The sequence below is a fragment of the Oreochromis niloticus genome, linkage group LG6 (assembly GCF_001858045.2).
Source record: "Oreochromis niloticus isolate F11D_XX linkage group LG6, O_niloticus_UMD_NMBU, whole genome shotgun sequence".
NCBI classification, from domain to species: domain Eukaryota; kingdom Metazoa; phylum Chordata; class Actinopteri; order Cichliformes; family Cichlidae; genus Oreochromis; species Oreochromis niloticus.
In genome coordinates, this window is record NC_031971.2 from 18,358,485 (window position 1) to 18,379,297 (window position 20,813).

Genomic DNA, 20,813 nt, shown 5'->3' on the forward strand with positions numbered 1-20,813 from the left:
CTCACACATGTCCAACATTTCAACACAATACCTACCAGATGCAAATACCTGGACACTCCCACTAAAATGTGTTAATAAAAAGAGACGATTGTGGGGGCAACTTCTGACAGAGTAGTTATTCCAAGAAACTTCTCCACTAAGATCTGACCACATTCAAGAGGAAAAATGGTGCAGTATAAAGTGACTGTATTCACTGGCGATATCCTTAATTCCACTACTCTTAACAATGTCTTCATTAAGCTGGTGGGCACAGATGGGGAGAGTGATCGCACGTGGCTCATGGGCTTGAAAGGGGCTTCATCCTTCGTCAGAGGAGCCGTAAGTCTGAAATATGCATCTTCATGATTAAATGTTTCTCAGGTTTCCTGTATGAGATGATACACAAATGAAATCATTTTGGGGGGAAATAAGGGAAATCTATCACCATCAAGATGGTCAAAGCAAACAGTTCACTTCATGGACCACAGTAAATTATAAGAGGAATTGTTTGCTGGAGTGTTACAGCTCAGCACAAACTGCTATGTCATTTCTTTAGGTATCAAAGTTTAAGGTGTCCTGCTCCACTTCCCTTGGAAATCTTGTGCTGATAGAGTTAGACAAACAGTCTCTCCCACTGTTCCCGGAGGACGCTTGGTTTTGTGCCAAGGTGGAAGTGAAATCCCCTGAAGGAGACATCTACAGCTTTCCCATCTACCGCTGGATCACTGATAGCAAGGTGCACCGCTTCAGGGATGGAAAAGGTTTGGGAAATGTGCTCATCTTAAATCTTGTTCTGTAGTTACAAACCAGTGAGGACGACAAAAATTTTGTAATGAGACTAAAGCAGTTTTCCAATATACCAAATTCACAGGAAACCATTTTTCTTTCTTTCTTTCTTTCTTTCTTTCTGTTTTTTTTATAGCTCTGAGAATCTTTGAAGACAACCATCATCTTGGCAGGTACAGTCGGCAGCAGGAGATTCATCAGCGAGAGGAAGACTATCGGTGAGAATTCAGAGCTTATACACGTTTTAGCTTTACAGCTCCTGAAACTGGAATACAAATGCTCTCCAGTTATAGCTGAATATCCTAATACTAATGATATTTAACCTTAAAATGAAGCATTACAGCATATTCTTTGTCTGCTGGGATTAATGAAAAGAAATTAAACTACTGCATATGTTGCAGAGAGAAAGTATATCATCTCATACTGTAATTAACTTCCTCATCACTTTGCTGTTTCTTTGTTTCCTCAGCTGGGATGCATATGCAGAGGGAATACCTCACTCCATGAAGGCAGAAAACCCATCGTCACTGCCATATGAGGTTCAGTTCTCCTTCACCAAAACTACAGAGTTTCTCTACACTGCTTCCACAGGGTGAACATCTGTTATATATATTTTTCTCTTTACTTGTCAAAAGTATATTAAGTATCTACTGAAGTAAGATGAATGTGTTTCAGACTGACTGAGCTGAAGCTGAAGGGACTGGATAACTGTAAGAAGAAGTGGGATAATATTGAAAGCATCAATCGAGTGTTTTGCTGCAAAAAGACTGAAATATCAGGTACTGTACTAACATCATAGCATAATGGAGTCCTTATACAGTATGCACTCTATGCAATAATGAGCTGAATATTGGGCAGCCTGTTCTGTAAACCATATATATTCTTACCAGAGAAATCTGACTTTTCTTTTACAGTTCACGTAATGAAGACTCTCAGACCCTGAACTTCTGGCATTAATTCAGAAATTTAGCAGAATTTAGTAGCTCACAGTTTCAAAAATAATAAGTTAAATGTTTCTTTTTCACAGAATATGTTCATGAACACTGGAAAGAGGATGCTTTCTTTGGCTACCAGTTTCTAAATGGTGTCAACCCCATGTTGATTCAGCTTTGTACAGCCCTGCCCAGTAACTTCCCCGTCACTGATGACATGGTCTTTCCCCATGGCCAGTGCAGCCTGGCAGATGAAATGAAGGTGATCATCTGAATTCTTTATAATAAATTGATTTTTGTCAAATAATTGAACTTGTACAGTCACTGAATAAATGTTATATCCACACTGTTGCAATATCCTGAACTTTCAAACAGAAAGGGAACATATTCCTGTGTGACTACAAGCGTCTGGATGGAGTGAAAGCAAACACCATCAATGGGAAGAAGCAGTACTTGATGGCTCCTCTCATCCTGCTCCACAAAACTCCTGATGATAAGCTGATGCCGATTGCCATTCAGGTAATTCAGACAGTAAGGTTTAAGTTTGTGTATTTATCGGCTTATCAGTAGAGATAGCACACCTGTTAATGTGTAAAGCAATTGTTCATGTACAACATCATTGTCAAATCAAAATAAAAGGATATGCTATTTGCAACCATAGCTAGTACCATATCTGAACACCAGCTGTGAAGTGTTTTTGCTGAGCCTTAGCCTTGTGAAAAAAGTTCATCCCATAGCAGTATCCAGGTTGCTGAATGCAGAGTCTGACACGTACATAAATCAAGTCGGTTTCATTTATGACGCCAAAATCACAAACAGCCATCAGAGTTCATTCTGTACAGTACACTCACACAGTTTGCCAAAAGAGATCCCTCTTTCAGTACAGAAAGACATGCAAAATATGCAATATATTTACTGAGCAGGGAGAGATAGCGTCAGTAAAAACTAATTAAAAGCAACATGTAAAGCTGTTCTCTGTTAGAAGGGATTCAGTGGAAATTCCCCATAAGGGAACAGCAGAGTATCAAACTTTAAAGATAAACTTGTCAAACATAGAACAGTAACTGAAATTTCATCAGCCTTGATCAGTACTTGATTGTAGGAGTATACTTGATCATCTGTATCAAATGACTACTCCGCCCTGTCCTTCTGTAGCTGAAGCAGATTCCATCAGATGACAATCCAATCTTTCTTCCTACTGATTCTGAGTACGACTGGTTGATCGCCAAGATTTTTGTAAGAAGTGCAGATTTCAATGAGCATCAGCTCAATGTTCACCTTCTGCGCACGCACTTGCTGGCTGAGGTTTTTGCAGTGTCACTGCTGCGCAACGTGCCCATGGTGCATCCTCTGTACAAGGTAACTGACGTTTGCTGAAACCTCAGTTTGTTTTATGCCATTATTTCAATGGTGTGGAAAGCATTTGTCCATAACGGCTGGTTGTGGACAATAAAATGAAGTGTTGCCCCAATCATGTCACTAACAGAGTTCCCTCTTTCCCTCAGCTCCTCAAACCTCACACACGCTACACTCTGCAGATCAACTTCTTAGCTCGGCGTCTTCTAATTTCTGACACTGGCAATTTCACTCAGGTATGCAGTAAGACCAGCACACTTATGGCGTAAAAAATGTTTCCGCAAGTGCAAATGTTGCATTTTGAGGAGAAAATTACTTTGAGCGAAGAAAAGTTTAATTTGACCAAACAAAATTAACTGCTGCATGCAGTATGTGTGATAAGTATGTTATTTTATTATAAAATATAAAAAAATTTAATTCCATTGTTGGTTTTAATCTAGTTTAAACCAAACCACTCCACTGGATTTAGCTACACTTTGGACAGTGTTTCTGGAATGCTGTAGCTAGCGAGCTGATTGGAGACCAAAACAGCCAATCAGAATTTTTGCATCCAAGTCTGTGATTGGTTGGTTTTGTGGCACATTTATAACAGTGTACAGAGAGTTGAGCGTGCTCTCAACATCTCTGCACCCTACGCACTGAGAGCAGGTCTACAGATGTCCGTCAGCACACAGAGCAGAGATCTGAGCAAGAGCAAATGCCAGCAACCGAGCGAGCATGGCTGTTATTGTGTGTGTAAATGGATAATAGCAAACACTGAAATACATTTCTTGCACGCAGCAATGAATTTTGTTCACTCATATTAAACTTCTCTTCACTCAAAATATTTTTCTTCTCAAAATGCAACAACACTTGAATTTTTTTTTTTAATGTGCGCTAAGAATAGAGGCACAAAAATAACTGTTTCTTCTTCAGTGTCATGTACAACATTTGTCTCTAACTGTGAGCTACCCGTTCTCTAGTTTGCATCATCAGGTGGAGAGGGCATGTTTACCATCCTGGACAGGTCATTGTCCTCATTAACCTACAGCTCCCTCTGCATACCAGATGACATTGCTGAACGTGGCGTGGAGGCTGTGCCAAACTTCTACTACAGGGATGATGGCCTAAAAGTTTGGGATATCATCCACAGGTACCACACTTTCTTTTCTTTTGATTTTGATTTTCTCCTAATGATGCCATCAAGCTGCAGCAATTCAGAGTTTGTAAATAATGGGTCATCCTATCTTAAATCAGCATAAAAAACTGAACTGGTCTTTCTCCACAGTATTGGCTGGTTAAAATATGAAAATCAATAAATAAAAGCCTCCTGTAAAGTCATATATTTGAGCACACAGTAATAACAAACTTCCCTTTGCAAAAGACAACAATGACAATTTCTTTGCACAGTGTGTAAAGCACAGCGTGTAAAGCACAGCGTGTAAAGCACATGGTGTAAAGCATTTATCTCATTGTCTGTTTGCTTTTTGTTTTTTGTATTTTTTGTATTTATGGTCTTCATTGGTGAAGGAATTGAATTAAGAGATGTCTTTGTGCTGGCTAACTGATTTGTTATCATTGTCATTAATATTATTTCAAATCTCCAATGTGGACAGAAAAGGACAGAGATATGTTCTTTTCTATGTACCTTTTTTAACTAGATTTCTTTGTTTTATTGCAAAAGCTTTCTTTTGTGGAGTCACATCTCAGTGTAGCTTGCAAAACACCTCTTCTTCTAGTCTTTGCCAACATTTTCCTTGCATCAGTTTCTTCAGTTAGTCTGTTTTTTAACCTTCATTGGCCAACAAGTAAAACTTATGAGATCTAGACTCTGTTTTGCAAGAGTATCCTGAGCCTGTTCTTTAATAGTGTATGTTTAAACAAGTTATGTCCCTTTGTATACCAGTAGCTGTCGCCACATGTACAGCCTGCCTTGATCTTATTAAACAACATTTAGATTTCTGTTGAAACTCTAAACTGCCTCTAAACTGAGAGATGTGTCTGATACTTACAGAAGCCTACCTTCACTAAGTTAAATTATAAACACTTGGTGTGTTGATCGTGAACCTGTAACCTCCCTATTTTTAATCAGGAAAAGTACTTTGTGCCATTTATTTTTATGTAGTTTTTGAAACAAAAGAATTAGGGCAAATACAATTTTTTATTATTTAAATAATCCTGGAGCAGTTTGTGTACAAATAATAAAAACATGTTTTACACAGTGTATTCCCATTTCTCAAAGGTTTGTGCAGGGAATGCTCAGCTACTACTACAAGAGTGACAGCGACGTCGAGCAGGACTCTGAACTTCAGAAGTGGATTTTGGACATTTTTGAACACGGGTTCCTTTCTCGAGCAGAAACAGGTGGGGTTCAATTACTATCTTCAATTATTATGATGATAGTGGTGATTTCTCCATACTATATATTGCAACCTAAACCTAGCCTGACCTAAACCTAAATGAATTTAAGTGATGCTGTTATTTCAGGAATTCCTCAGACATTTACCAGCGTGACTGAGTTGATCAAGTTTGTCACCATGGTGATCTACACCTGCTCAGCCCAGCATGCAGCTGTGAACTGTGGACAGGTGAGGCACAGTTTACAGTGTCAATAAAAACACGATCAATGTAATGATCTGCAAATCTCAAAAACCCCAATTTTATTCACAATAGAACATAAAAAACATCACATGCCTCCCTAAGACGCTCTTTTTATACTCAGTCATGTTACTGACAAGTTGTAGCTGATGAAACATTTCTCCCAAAATCAAATGAACTCATTGTCATGCAAAGGGAAAATGTAAATAATTGTAAATCATACCGTACAACAGCAGGAAGGTAACAACAATATTAAAAAACAAAGACAGAATTAAAAACTATGCTTATTAATCTTAGTAAATCAGTTATCCTTTACTTATTCATTAAATACAGTTTGACTATGCTGGCTGGATGCCCAACACTCCCATCTCCCTGCAACTCCCACCACCGACCACAAAGGGGACGACAAGCGAGGCCACGATGTTGGCCACCTTCCCTGATGTCAACGTAACAGTTCAGGGCATGGCCACCGTGTGGCTCCTCAGCAAGCAGTCCAGTGACTTTGTAAGCAGCAAAGATTTCATTAAGAATGTCAGAAATTATGTTTACAGTAAATTTTTGTGAAAAAAAAATTACATATGCATGCAAGAATGTTGACATATTGAGAAAAATTTGAATGTTGTTGAAGAAAAACTGAATGTATCACTGTTCTCATTAGGTCCCTCTTGGCCATTACCCAGAGGACCATTTCACTGAGGAGATTCCCCGCAAGATGATAAAGGATTTTCAGACGGAGCTTGAAACTTTGAGTGGAGCCATCAAAGCCAGAAACAAGCACTTAAAAGTGCCATACACCTACATGGATCCAGCACTGGTAGAAAACAGTGTGGCCATTTAAATATTAGAAGATAAGAAGACAAATTTAGCTTCCTTTTCAAACGACAGCAGGGAAAGAAATTTAAGTTCTGAGTTTTACTGATGAAATGGCGCAATGAACTTACTGCTTCTGATCATTGTATGCTGATTTGCGATTTTTACTTATCTGTTGAAATATGTCTGGGTAACGTTTTCATCACTCTATGAGAGTGTCTGCTCTGACTCAGAGTCTTACTAAAACTTTACCAAATTTCATTGCTTATATTTTCATTATTTTAATGTTTTGTTGTGTTTCTCCCACACAGATTTGTTTTATTCATTAGAAATATATTGCGTTACTCCCAAATCAACAAGCATTGTAATTCCATTATTGAATTAGTCCTTGAACTTTGTTTAATTCACCAAAAATGAGCACTGTTTTACGCTTTTATGCCTTAACACAATAAAGGGTTTTTTTGTTCATTTATTTATTTATTTTTTGGAACAGCTATTTGGTGTCTGGTATACTATTAACATCCTAAACTCTGTCTAAAGCATTATTTTAGCTAACGTGCACTTTCTACATTTCTTTGTAGAATCATTTTTAAATTCTAGTTTTGTTGTATATTGTTAATTCTAATTGCTATAAATTAGCTGTAATTTATAATATACAGTCCATCTAAATGGTAGATGGACTAGTTTTTATATAGTGCTTTTCTGCTCTGCCTGAACCCTCAAAGCGCTTTAAACAACACATTTCATTCACCCATTCACACCCATTCATGCAAACATTTTTTTTTCTATGGTTTAGTGCAGTGTTTCCCAACCTTTTGGAGCCACGGCACATATGTTCACATTAGAAAAATCACGCGGCACACCACTAAACAAAAATGTCACAAAAAGCATATTGACAATTTTCCCCTATGCACCAGATATAGCGGAATTGACTCAGTTTGTCCCCAGTATTTGTCCCCAGTATTTTTAACATTTTTGCTTTCTTCTGACCACTATTCATGCTAGGGCCTTAATCTGGGTCAGAATTTTCTCCAGGTCCCAGGTGAGATTGGCTACTTTTTGTTTTCAAATATTAATCTATTGCTATTACGTGCTTCATTGTCTCATGACTATGTATTTTCTTCTTCTGTTTTACTGGCAGTTGGCAACACATTTAATTGGAGCAAGAAGTTGTACTGCCCTCTAGTGGAAGAGAACATAATTGTTCTGCCCATTACTCAGGCTGGTCGCTTAGAGTACCAATCAGGTGAAACCTATGTGCCAAGACACGGTGGTTGGGAAACACTGCTTTAGTGACTCAACTCTTTTTGAGTATGATGCTCCAAGCTTGTCCACCTATTTGTGGACAGTTTCTCCCATTCCTCTTTGCAGAACCGCCCAAGCTCAGGTTAGCTGTGAGTGTCAGTGCACATTCATTTTCAGATCTCCCCAGAGATGTTCAATCAGGTTCAAGTCTGGCCTCTGGCTGGGCCAATCAAGGACATTAACAGAGTGGTGTTGAAGCCACTCCTTTGTTATCTTGGCTGTGTGCTTAGGGTCATTGTTTTTTTCCAGACATGACGCTTGGCATTCATACACATTTGTAAAATAGTTTTACTTGTGGCCAAATTGCGTCGTATTTGTGTGTGAATTGGACCTCGCATTTGTGATTCCTTTAAAAGTCACAAACAAATCACTGTACAAAATTATAAATCTTGGTTTATGCTTGTGGATCATATCGTATGCATTTGCAGTGACTTTGAGGCATATTTCTCTCCATTAATATATCCCATGCTGTTACACAACCAGCAGCTGAAATTGTTGATTCAAAGCAGGATGGGTCCATGCTTTCATATTTACCCACAGCAGAAAGACTCATCAGACTGGTCAACGTTTTTCCAGTTGTCCAGTTTTGGTGAGCTCAAATGTCAAATGTAGTCTCAGTTTTAGGACAAAAGTAACAACTCCTGTTGTAGCATATATGCTTATGTATATGTGTGTTCATATACATATATATATATATATAAACTTTGTGTTTCGATTCTTTTTTCAACTGATTAATTATTATATAACTCCTAAAATGTTACAACCTTTTTCTTGTTGACATAAATGAAATGACCTGAAATGCATTGTGTCGTAATTACCATTAAACATAATAAACCATATAACATAATAAAGGCTACAGTCCCACACACTTGCATAAATCCCTATCCTAATGAGGACATATGCCTTAGTATTTTGGTATGAACGCAAAGCTAACAGGACAAAGCAAAGATGAAAACCAGCACAAAGATACTACAAAGCTGTTGTCACAGTGATTCTACTGTAGAAACATGAACAGATAGAAACAGAGGCTGCAGCCTGACTACCAATCAGTTAGTTACCCCTTTAAAGTTCAGGGTCTGGCTGCTGGGCTGGGGGTCATCTTTCTCTCAGATTTAACATCACGTTGGGTTCTTGGCTAGCTTAGCATTAGCATGCTGTCTGTGTGGATGGTTACAAAGAGCAGAACTTGTATTAGCAGGATTAAAATAAATAAAAACAAAAGTCTATATCCACGATACAGACTGTGCCACTATTTTTGTCCTCCTGCACAAATCAACTGATTTTAGCAACTGAACTACTCTTTTCCCAGCCTAATTATATGTATTCTAGTTATAACTTAATAATAGAAAATATTTTTTATTACACACCAGGGGTGGCCAACTCCAGGCCTTGAGAGCCAGTGTCCTGCAGGTTTTAGATGTGTCCTTGATCCATCACAGCTGATTTAAATGGCTAAATTACCTCCTCAACATGTCTTGAAGTTCTCCAGAGGCCTGGTATTGAACTGATCATTTGATTCAGGTGTGTTGACCCAGGGTGATATCTAAAACCTGCAGGACACCAGCTCTTGAGGCCTGGAGTTGGCCACCCCAGAAATACATGCATGTTTTGCCTCTTACTATATATTTATATATGTATATTTTAACCTGAATCCTCATTGCAGTAGTTCTCAAAAAGAAGGTAGAGTAGGTATTGCAATTAAAAAATATGCACATATTTAACAAACTTATTATTTTTAGTTATAATTAGAGTACCATCTGGAAACACCTGAATTGTGTTGTCCCTGGATAGGATATTTTTGTTTTTGTGGTACACATTGTTATATTTGCTTAATCCAGCATGAAAATTGAATGGTTTTTGTGAAAGACCTTCAGGTTAAAAATATTCCATTTTTTATTTTACATTATTGGTTAATTTAACTATATATCATTCAAAAAATTGTCTCTGGTTGTCTTTTGAAACTTGAAGGTTGGCTTTTTATTAGTGTATACTCATATATGTGACTTTTACAAAAATGCTGGACCTTTTTCATATTTTAACAAACCAATACTTGGCAAGAAAGACCAGTAAAAACTTTTGATGTTATCTTTAATTGTCTTTGAGTTATTCATATTGGAAAACAAAAAACAACCTGTTTGAATGTCCCATTTAACATACCATTTCAAAACACAATATCTTATATAAAAATATTCATAAAAAATATACAAAGCTAAAAATCTACAGTAAATTTTCTACCATAAGCTTTTCATCCAAATCAGAGACAGTAAAGCAAAAGGCTGGCTGGTTGATTTGCGACAGAATGACCCTTATTCATCTGGTGATCTCACAGCCACACTTGTTACTAGTAAGTGAATTATATTAGTTGTTCTTTTTAAAAGTCTTGAGTCACTGGTGATTTGTTTATCGTTCGCCTCTGAAGAATTTTTGTGAAATTATTTAAGTGCTCTTGAGCAATAGTTCTCCAGGCTTTCTGGAGGTCATTCAACCTTTTTCTTTGGACATTGGCTGCTTTTTCACTTATTTTCAGTCTGGTCCTTCTAGCTGATTGTTTTCAGAGGAATGTTATTTTGTTTTTCAAGCCACTTAAAACCGACCCATTTATCATGCAAGAATGAAAAGGGTATCTAACGCAAGAGATGAACCAGTGTTGTTCACAACAATTTGTTTGTACTTCTTTTATTGAATCTGTGAAAAATGCCAAAGTAACACAATTTGCACCAACAAAGGGATTCCCAATGTGCTATTGGGTAAAAACTTGGCATATCTCAGCACAGCGTGCAGTGTGCCACCCTAAGAAACTGTCTATAGCAGATCAACATCTGAAAGTAATCTTTTTAAGGAACAGGAAAAAAAATCAGTGGGGAAACCAAATAACCTCTGTCTAAGCGGATAGCACAACACAGAAGAGCTAAGTTGTCAGGCCAGGACACCGCAGTCAGTGGCCACACTTTCAATGATGAGGATGTACATGTGAAAAGAGAAAGACCGATCTCTGAATCGAAGGGGGGCCTAAGAATACATCTTTTACCATTACAATGCTCTGATTGCAGCCATTCCCCAACTTCTGTGAATGGTACTTATGGCCATTGATTAATCATCATAGATCGATAGTCTTTGATCAGTGGTTGTTGAACAATGGTCATGACAATTTGCATATTAATGACCAAGAAGCTGACCTAACAGCCCATTGTTTTTCAGTGGTGCTAGTGCTATGTCCAGAGGAACAGAATCAACTTTTTGAGGCTTCTGACTGGCAGCAGCTTATTTTTTTTTTAGAGTGACAATGATCCCAAAGACACTGTCAGTGCAGTAAAATCATACCTGGACAGAAAAACACAATAAAACAGCACCAGCCATGGATTGGCTTCCCCAGAGCCCAACTCTCAACGTTACTGAAGCAGTATGGGATCATTGTGACAGAGAACTGAAGAAAAGGCAGCAAGCAGCTTTTGCCTTATGTGCTGTATGCTCATGTATGTTTTTGTTTAAATAAATTACTGCGCACATTACCCATTTCATTAGCAAAATATAAAGAACTGAAGGGTGGACACTATTGCACAGTACTATGTACTTAGCATTTTATCATGGTAGAAGTATTTATGACTTCAAAACTGTTAAGGTGGATGTGTTTGTGGTTGTAGCAAATTCTCCCAAATTATGCTGGCTTTGATGATTCTACATTTCACTGTAACAGAGCTGATTCATCATGATGAAATGTGGTTTCTCAGGCTTAGTAATTGTTCATATATGTCCAGCATCTCATCACAAGGCCTGGCTGATGCAGTTGACTGGAAACACCCCCCACCACCCCGCTTAAATCAATAAAAAGAGAAGTTGTGGAGGTGATACAGAGCAGTTGTTCTGAAGAACTTCTTCTTGTTATTGATAAAGGTAAGAGATCTTTTCACTGGATTTCAGTCAGAAATTATGGGTAAAAAAAAAGAAGAAGTTTAACGTAATCTCTTACATTTCTTTTCCCATTGTCCTGTTTACATGTTTACATTTCCAAATCAGTGCTAAGTATGATTATAACGTCTTCCCACCAGGATTTGACCACATTCAAGAGGAAAAATGGTGCAGTATGAAGTGACCGTATTCACTGGTGATCGCCTTAATTCCACTACTCTTAACAATGTCTTCATTAAGCTGGTGGGCACAGATGGGGAGAGTGATCGCACGTGGCTCGTGGGCTTGAAAGGGGCTTCATCCTTCGTCAGAGGAGCCGTAAGTCTGAAATATGCATCTTCATGATTAAATGTTTCTCAGGTTTCCTATATGACATTATATACAAATGAAATTCTTTTTTCAAAATCATCCAGACGATTTGTCACAACTTCCTGTTACACGCAGTGCTGTTGACTCCCGTACAAGTATCAAGACTATGGGGGGGACAGAGCTTTTCAGTCTGTGACCCGTAGGCTCGCTGTTTTTTTTATCTGTTTTTTTTTAGCATGGTGTCTTAATTGTTGTCTAGCACTTTGTGACTGTGATGTCTGTTAAAAGCACTACATAAATAAACTTTACTTATTTACCTACTTATTTGGAGTGGAAGTAAGGGGAACACTAACTGTGACTTACAGCAACAGCATGTAAGCACCAAAGTAAGCTCAGCCCAAACTGCTATATCATTTCTTTAGGTATCAAAGTTTAAGGTGTCCTGCTCCACTTCCCTTGGAAATCTTCTGCTGATAGAGTTAGACAAACAGTCTCTCCCACTGTTCCCAGAGGACGCTTGGTTTTGTGCCAAGGTGGAAGTGAAATCCCCTGAAGGAAACATCTACAGCTTTCCCATCTACCGCTGGATTGCTGATAGCAAGGTGCACCGCTTCAGGGATGGAAAAGGTTTGGGAAATGTGCTCATCTTAAATCTTGTTACTGGTTACAGACCACAGAAGATGTAACACAAAGTCTGTAACGAGTCTAAAGCAATTTCCCAATATACCATATTTACAAGAACAACTTGAAACCATTTTTTCTTATTTAGCTCTGAGAGTCTTTGAAGACAACCATCATCTTGGCAGGTACAGTCGGCAGCAGGAGATTCAGCAGCGAGAGGAAGACTATCGGTGAGAATTCAGAGCTTATACACGTTTTAGCTTTACAGCTCCTGAAACTGGAATACAAATGCTCTCCAGTTATAGCTGAATATCCTAATACTAAGCCTAAAGCTTAAATATATTTAAGCTTAAAATTAAGCATTACAGTATATTCTTTGTCTGCTGGGATTAATTAAAAGAAATTAAACTATTGCATATGTTGTAGAGAAAAAGTATATCATGTCATACTGTAATTAACTTCCTCATCACTCTGCTGTTTCTTTGTTTCCTCAGCTGGGATGCATATGCAGAGGGAATACCTCACTCCATGAAGGCAGAAAACCCATCGTCACTGCCATATGAGGTTCAGTTCTCCTTCACCAAAACTACTGAGTTTTTCTACACTGCTTCCACAGGGTGAAGTTCTAATATTATAGAACAAATACACAAGAAACAAACATATTTCTCTCTTTACTTATCAAAAGTATATTAAGTATCATAATGAAGTTAAATAAATGTGTTCTTCTGTTTCAGACTGACTGAGCTGAAGCTGAAGGGACTGGATAACTGTAAGGAGAAGTGGGATAATATTGACGGCATCGATCGAGTGTTTTGCTGCAAAAACACTGACATATCAGGTAACTAACATCACAGCATGATGGAGTCCTTATACTGTATGAACAATAATATGTTCTTAGCTGTTACTCTAAAATTATTCCTATAATAAGCTGCTGCCATAATGACTAATGACAGTATGTGTTCATTTGTTGTTTTGTTTTAATCTAATCTTGGAAGAATGTGAAGCTCTATTTTACATTAATGATAAGTGTTTAAAAATGTAAAGAATGTGTATCAACACATTTACGGAAAGGTGTTGACTTAATGTCTTAAATTTCTGACATTTAAGACATTAAGTCAGAAATTGAATTTAAATGTTTCTTTTTCACAGAATATGTTCAGGAACACTGGAAAGAGGATGCTTTCTTTGGCTACCAGTTTCTAAATGGTGTCAACCCCATGTTGATTCAGCTTTGTACAGCCCTGCCCAGTAACTTCCCTGTCACTGATGACATGGTCTTTCCCCATGTCCGGTGCAGCCTGGCAGATGAAATGAAGGTGAATGTCTCTTGTGAAAAAGGAGAAAGAATTTTTTCTTGTATCAGTTAGATCTTTTCAACAAATTCACTTTTACATGAGCAAACATTATATTCACATTGCTACAATATCCTGAACTTTCAAACAGAAAGGGAACATATTCCTGTGTGACTACAAGCGTCTGGATGGAGTGAAAGCAAACACCATCAATGGGAAGAAGCAGTACTTGATGGCTCCTCTCGTCCTGCTCCACAAAGCTCCTGATGATAAGCTGATGCCGATTGCCATTCAGGTAATTCAGACAGTAAGCTTTAATTTAATAATACACCCTTTTCCCGTTCTGCCTGAGCCTTAGCCTTGTGGAAATAATCATCCCATAGTGATTTCCAGGTTGCAGAGTCTGACACGTAGATAAATCAAGTCAGTTTCTTTTATGGCGCCAAAATCACAAACAGCCTTCACAGTTCATTCTGTACAATACACTCACACAGATGCAACAGATGCAACATATTTACTGAGCAGAAAGAGATAGCATCAGTAAAAACTAATTAAAAGCAACATGTTAAACTGTTCTCTGTTAGAAGGGAATCAGTGGAAATTCCCCATAAGGGAACAGCAGAGTATCAAACTTTAAAGATAAACTTGCCAAATATAGAACAGTAACTGAAATTTCATCAGCCTTGATCAGTAATTGATTATAGCAGTATACTTGATCATCTGTATCAAATGACTACTCCGCCCTGTCCTTCTGTAGCTGAAGCAGATTCCATCAGATGACAATCCAATCTTTCTTCCTACTGATTCTGAGTACGACTGGTTGATCGCCAAGATTTTTGTAAGAAGTGCAGATTTCAATGAGCATCAGCTCAATGTTCACCTTCTGCACACTCACTTGCTGGCTGAGGTTTTTGCAGTGTCACTGCTGCGCAACGTGCCCATGGTGCATCCTCTGTACAAGGTAACTGACGTTTGCTATACCATTCATTTCAATGGTGTGGAAAGCATTTGTCCATAACGGGTGGCATATTAATACCACCTATGAATTTCATCACTATATTAAAAAAGTGTACTAACAATATATTAAATGATCGTCTTGCTAATGTCGTTTCCTCTTTCCCTCAGCTTCTCAAACCTCACACACGCTACTCACTGCATGTCAACCTCTTAGCTCGAAGTCTTCTCATATCTGAGACTGGCAGTTTCACTCAGGTAAGCAGTAAAAATATTAATATTTTATGCGATGACTAGCACACTAAAGAACTGTTTCATTTTCAGTGTCATGTACAACATTTGTCTCTAACCATGAGCTGCCCGTTCTCTAGTTTGCAGCATCGGGTGGAGAGGGCATGTTTACCATCCTGCAGAGGTCAGTGTCCTCAATGACCTACAGCTCCCTCTGTATGCCAGATGACATTGCTGAACGTGGGCTGGAGGCTGTGCCAAACTTCTACTACAGGGATGATGGACTAAAGATTTGGGATATCATCCACAGGTACCATTGTGTTCCAAATTCTTTTCAGCTTTATGTTGCTAACTGTTATGATGTTATTGATGTTGCATTTCAAAGTATTGAAATAATCCAAAATTAATAACTGACAAAGCAGCCATTGGTAACAGGAAAGTACAACAGCCTGTGACTCCTAACTCAAAAAATAACCAACCAAACCTCACTCCTACCACCCTGTAGCGGCACACAAAATATGAGGTTAATGATAAAAAAAAACTATTATTAAATGTTTTTTAAACCTTTATTCAACCAGGAAGTGAACTCTTGAGATTAAGAAGCTTTGAAAAAGTTCCCTGTGCCGACATAGACCCAAGAGACTGGGTCAGGGTTTATATATGTATTTTTATTTGTTTGTTTGTTTCTTTAAATTTAAAATTTTTTATCTAGGTTTTGTTGTTGTGTTAAGTCTGTTTTCAGTGTGGTTTTGCTCTTATATTTTTTTTATAAAGAACTTGTGAAAATTTAGGGTTTTTTTAAATTGAACAAGTAATTGAAAAAAAGTGCACCAAAGCCTCCTCACACTAGTTTTATTGGTCAAACTTGACAAAAAATAAGAAAGAAAACTAAAGAAATTTATTGTGTGTTTTGTCTAAGAGTCATTTTTAGCTCAACCAGCTGAAAGGCCAATGCTATCCCTCAGTCCATCCACAGTCCACACAAGAATAAACATAATCATCACGTAATGTGTCATCACTAAAAGGTCATGTTGGTGTTCAGTGCCATTTAAATACACACAGACAAAAGATTTATTTATGGCATAATCATGTCTTCAGCTGTCTTCACCTTTTATTTTTTAAGCACTTTACACACAGAGTGTCTCATCTACCTAATGTGTGCATAAAATCTATAATAAAACACATATTTTACTCAGTTTATTCCCATTTCTCAAAGGTTTGTGCAGGGAATTCTCAGCTACTATTACAAGACTGACAGCGAAGTCGAGCAGGACTCTGAACTTCAGAAGTGGATTTTGGATATTTTTGAACATGGATTCCTTTCTCGGGCAGAAACAGGTAAGCTTCAAAGAATATCTCAATTCTTAATATACTATATACAGTCATGGTAAAAAAAAAAAAAACCAAAAAAACAACAACATACACCCTCTTTCAATTCTAAGGGCACAAAAATTATAATGATCCTTAGCAGGTAAATACAACCTGAGACTGTAAGGTGCCCAGGTCCTGTGGCTGCACAACCAGCTCAAGTTTAAAAGAAGAAGCCAAACTTGTTCAGTGTTTTGTTTTTTGTTTTTTTAATTGAACTGTCATGACATGCTAGTTGAGGCCTTCAGAGTGTTAGATGGGGCTTTGGGTTTTTTTTGCAGTTTCTCTAAGCATTGCATTAGGGTGAGTTTGCTGGGACATCCAATTCTGGGAGGATTTGCAACTGCCTTGAAGACTAATCAGATTATTTGGATTATTTTCTAATACATTAAATTTAAGAATTAAACTGGGTTTACTTTGTTTTTACCGCAGCTGTATGTTATAGGTGTATTATAAGCAAGCATAAGTCTAACTTTCATTTGGTCTTCTTTAAGTAATTCTTTCCGATTAACAGGAATTCCGCGGAGATTCACTTGTGTGACCGAGCTGGTCAAGTTTGTCACCATGGTGATCTTCACTTGCTCAGCCCAGCATGCAGCCGTGAACTATGGACAGGTGAGTCCCTGTAATTCATGGAGTTATTCAAGTGTTTCATGTTCAGAAAATTCTAGGTTATTTCTAAACTGAACTGTAGAGTAAACCGGCGATGAACAGCTCTGTAGTGCAAATATTCATTTTAAACTTAAACTTTTAAACAAAAATATGGTGTTATTTCAAGAAACACCAAAGTTAGGTTAAGTAGTTAGTTTTTCTAAATATAATACAAGTTCAAAAATTGTTTGATTTCTCCTACAATAAAATAATCTCAAACTGATGGTCATGCAAAGAGACTGCAATAGCAAGAAAGTGCCAACAATACTGAAAAACAAAGAAGGAATTAAACACATTGATTATTGCTCTTATTAATCAGTTATCCTTTACTTATTGATTAAATGCAGTATGACTATGGTGGCTGGATGCCCAACACTCCCATCTCCCTGCAACTCCCGCCACCGACCACAAAGGGGACGACAAGCGAGGCCGCGATGTTGGCGACCTTCCCTGACGTCAACGTAACAGTTCAGGGCATGGCCACCATGTGGCTGCTCAGCAAGCAGTCCAGTGACTTTGTAAGCAGCAAAGATTTCATTAAGAATGACAGAAATTATGTTTACAGTCAATTTTTTGTGAAGTATATTACTATGTCATTAAAAAAAATCTACAAATGAATATAATAATGAAACTAATTTGATAACAATTTGAATGTTGTTGAAGAAAAGCTAAATGTATCACTGTTCTCATCAGGTCCCTCTTGGCCAGTACCCGGAGGAGCATTTCACTGAGGAGATTCCCCGCAAGATATTAAAGGATTTCCAGATGGAGCTTGAAGATTTGAGTTTAGTCATCAAAGCCAGAAACAAGCGCTTAGAAATCCCATACACCTGCATGGATCCATCGGAGATAGAAAACAGCGTGGCCATTTGAATATTAGGCCCGTTAATTGCTAAAAATGATGACGTTTCTTTGTTGGGAAAAAAATCATAGTTTATATGTTCATTGTTTAATTATTCAACTAACAATCTATTTTGAGGTCTTCAATTAACAGATTAAACAAAAATAAACACAAATGAGACAAGTGTTGGGTTTCTCCCAGACAGATAGTCGAGCTAACAATCTTCATTAAGTTCTGATGAGAAATGAAAAATGCTGTGCTACTCCCACATCTAAAGACACTTTGATTTCATTAAAACATTAAAAAAGGAAAGTGTTGTTTTTCTGCTTTTTTATGTCTTAACACCTTTTTTATCATTTGTTTGTTTGTTTGTTTTGGGGGGTTTTGGGGGGTGAGCTTCTATAACAATTTACAATTTTATCTTTTTATGTTCCACTGTAGAAATTTTTTAATTTTTTTAGATCATACTGTAAATTGTCAAGTTTGGTTACTGCAAATTAGCAGGACTTTGCACTATACAAAGTATTTTCAAAGTATGGCATATAGAGAGAGCAATCGCACATTGTTCGCAGGCATTAATAAAATGGCCACCTTACCTAAAACCTGTGGGCCTCCATTACCCCTCATTCTTACTTGCTGTTGGAATGTGTATCATATTTCTTTAAAACTGATCTTTATAGGTCTTTGTATTTTGTTCTGAAATCAGTTCAATGGCCAAAATGTGAGGAATCGATTTAATATATACTTACATTTTATTAGGTACACCTTACTACTGGTGGTGGTGGTTTGAGGTTTGCTTTCATTACTGCCTCAGTTATTTCTGGCATACATTCAACAAGGTGCTGGAAACATTCCTCAGAGATTTTGATTCATGCATCACACAGTTCCTGCCGATTTGTCACGCATGCATGATCCAAATCTCCCATTTCACTACATCCCAAAGGTGCTCAATTAGATTGAGATCTGGTACTCTGGAAGCCATCTATGTACACTGGACTTGCTGTTACGTTCAAATCAGTTTGCAATTATTTGAGCTTTGAGGTGCGTTATCCTAATGGAAGCAGCCGTGGATAGACTGTGGTTATAATGGGATGGACATATTCAGCAACAATACTCAAACAGCTGGGACTAAGCTGCTCAAAATGTGCCAATAAAATATCCCGCGCAACATTACAAATACCAAACAAGAGCACTTAGACAGTGTAACTTACCCTGAAGAGCAACAGGTGTACTAAAAGTTTTTATGATGTTTTATTACAACATGGTGACCTCAACCTGTTTTTATTATGATATGATGACATCAACATATTACAATATGTTGACCTTGGATGCTAACAATCAGGGTCACTGATTTCACATTTGGTGTGACCTTGACCTGATTTTCACCAAAATTAAAGCAGCTCAAGCTGTTATTCTACCATTACACAAAATTTGAACACAAGATCTTGAAAACTGGATGCTAGATTCCTTAAAAACATGCAAACAAACTGACCCAATTACATAATCCCTGCGTTTGAAGGAGAATAACATTACTAGACTAAAGTCTTGAATTCTTGTGTTTTTCGTATGATTCAGTTCATTTTGCTTCAAAAACCTTTTCTTAGGATCATGATTTTTCAATGGTCTTTAAACTACATTTTTAATCCTAAAATTCTCATTTCCTTTTGCTTAACTCACTGCAAAATTAAGTTCTTTCTATAATCGATTATCTAACACTTTATTTTTATTCAGCAGAACTGACATGGTGCAAGTCAGCAGGTCACAGAGAACTCATGTTTATGATACAGCTCCACCCTGATATGGAAAAAGAAAAAGATCAGACATGACTGTGTGGCTCATAAAAGAATCCTAATTGAAAATATCCAAAGCGGAAACATTGCAGATGGATTTGGTATATTCACGGTCCGAGGTTGGACTGTTCTGCCCTGAGCATCACCTGCACGCATGTACTGGAAATCAGTTACATTTTTGAGGCGTCTATGCAGAGCCCAAACTACACTATGCTAAAAACAATACCTTAAAGACATTCAATTCCTTCTGCTTCATCTGGGATGCAGTACAGGAGTATTTGCAGTTGTACCCCAACCCAGTATCACGGAAAAGGATGTAATAGACCTGCTGGGCTATCGTGTGGATGTCACGCTTTGCCTCTCCAGACGTGATATGGACACGCATGCTTAAGTTACCTAAGGAGCTTGGAAAGAAAGCAAATGGACTTCTTTAAATTTCTTGAAGGCATTTCACCTCTCATTCTTCAGTTCTAAAACAAACTTTAATTCCTATCTGTGTCTCTCCATCAGTTGGCTTTTGACTTGATGAAGCTTTTAAGATATAAAGTGAAAAATACTTCAAGAAACATAAATCATAAGCTCCTTAGACGACCATGACCTTGTAGTAACAGAAGACAATTTATTTAAAGCCAACATGAAAACAGTCATGGGCAAACCTTTAAGGAAACATTACTAATACATTTATGTGTAAATACATATCAGCCATCTAGCTTAATCTTACCTGGCACAGAAGGACCCTTGAAAGTCCTTCATACTTTAGAATAGCCCTTTATGGAATAGACTACTCCTTGGTAACTTGTTGGCTTTAAATAAATTATCACCCTCTGCTGGTACTGCAAGACTGTACAAGCAAGGGATCAAAACCACCAACCTTCCAATTAGTGGATGAAATGCAGGCTCATTTCACGCCTAGGAGAAGCAAAGTGTGACATCCACACGACATTCCACAACTCAGGTCATATATTTTATATTTAAGTTATTTATTCAGTCATTTGGGGTTAGGTTTATCTTTTGCTAGTAACTTGATTAGATGACATGTGAGTTCTGTTCATAGTATGCGACCTAATGATAACTGTGATGACCACTGATATTAAATCATGCATCC

General features: G+C 37.6%; 2 protein-coding genes across 2 annotated transcripts; both read left to right on the forward strand.

The window, feature by feature from the left end:
- The first annotated feature begins 94 nt into the window (after positions 1 to 94).
- On the forward strand, positions 95 to 6,912 carry LOC100706043 (arachidonate 12-lipoxygenase, 12R-type). Its single transcript, XM_019359968.2, has 14 exons — positions 95 to 318; positions 536 to 740; positions 902 to 983; positions 1,235 to 1,357; positions 1,441 to 1,544; positions 1,793 to 1,959; positions 2,073 to 2,216; positions 2,853 to 3,056; positions 3,203 to 3,289; positions 4,016 to 4,185; positions 5,275 to 5,396; positions 5,520 to 5,620; positions 5,964 to 6,134; positions 6,289 to 6,912. Exons 1-14 carry the CDS (start codon positions 166 to 168, stop codon positions 6,466 to 6,468), a joined length of 2,013 nt encoding a protein of 670 aa, XP_019215513.1. The 5' UTR covers positions 95 to 165; the 3' UTR covers positions 6,469 to 6,912.
- A 4,592-nt stretch (positions 6,913 to 11,504) lies between these two features.
- LOC100694795 (hydroperoxide isomerase ALOXE3) lies at positions 11,505 to 18,230 on the forward strand. Its single transcript, XM_019359969.2, has 15 exons — positions 11,505 to 11,636; positions 11,792 to 11,969; positions 12,383 to 12,587; positions 12,730 to 12,811; positions 13,076 to 13,198; positions 13,316 to 13,419; positions 13,731 to 13,897; positions 14,025 to 14,168; positions 14,631 to 14,834; positions 14,999 to 15,085; positions 15,199 to 15,368; positions 16,275 to 16,396; positions 16,941 to 17,041; positions 17,425 to 17,595; positions 17,771 to 18,230. Exons 2-15 carry the CDS (start codon positions 11,817 to 11,819, stop codon positions 17,948 to 17,950), a joined length of 2,013 nt encoding a protein of 670 aa, XP_019215514.1. The 5' UTR covers positions 11,505 to 11,636; positions 11,792 to 11,816; the 3' UTR covers positions 17,951 to 18,230.
- Positions 18,231 to 20,813: the final 2,583 nt, after the last annotated feature.

Excerpts from the sequence above, each read along its gene's own strand:
- LOC100706043 (XM_019359968.2), top strand. The coding sequence starts at position 166 with ATGGTGCAGTATAAAGTGACTGTATTCACTGGCGATATCCTTAATTCC. Across the intron at positions 1,358-1,440 it reads CTCTACACTGCTTCCACAGG|ACTGACTGAGCTGAAGCTGA; the intron begins GTGAACATCTGT and ends AATGTGTTTCAG. Across the intron at positions 1,545-1,792 it reads CAAAAAGACTGAAATATCAG|AATATGTTCATGAACACTGG; the intron begins GTACTGTACTAA and ends TCTTTTTCACAG.
- LOC100694795 (XM_019359969.2), top strand. The coding sequence starts at position 11,817 with ATGGTGCAGTATGAAGTGACCGTATTCACTGGTGATCGCCTTAATTCC. Across the intron at positions 12,588-12,729 it reads CCGCTTCAGGGATGGAAAAG|CTCTGAGAGTCTTTGAAGAC; the intron begins GTTTGGGAAATG and ends TTTCTTATTTAG. Across the intron at positions 14,835-14,998 it reads TGGTGCATCCTCTGTACAAG|CTTCTCAAACCTCACACACG; the intron begins GTAACTGACGTT and ends TCTTTCCCTCAG.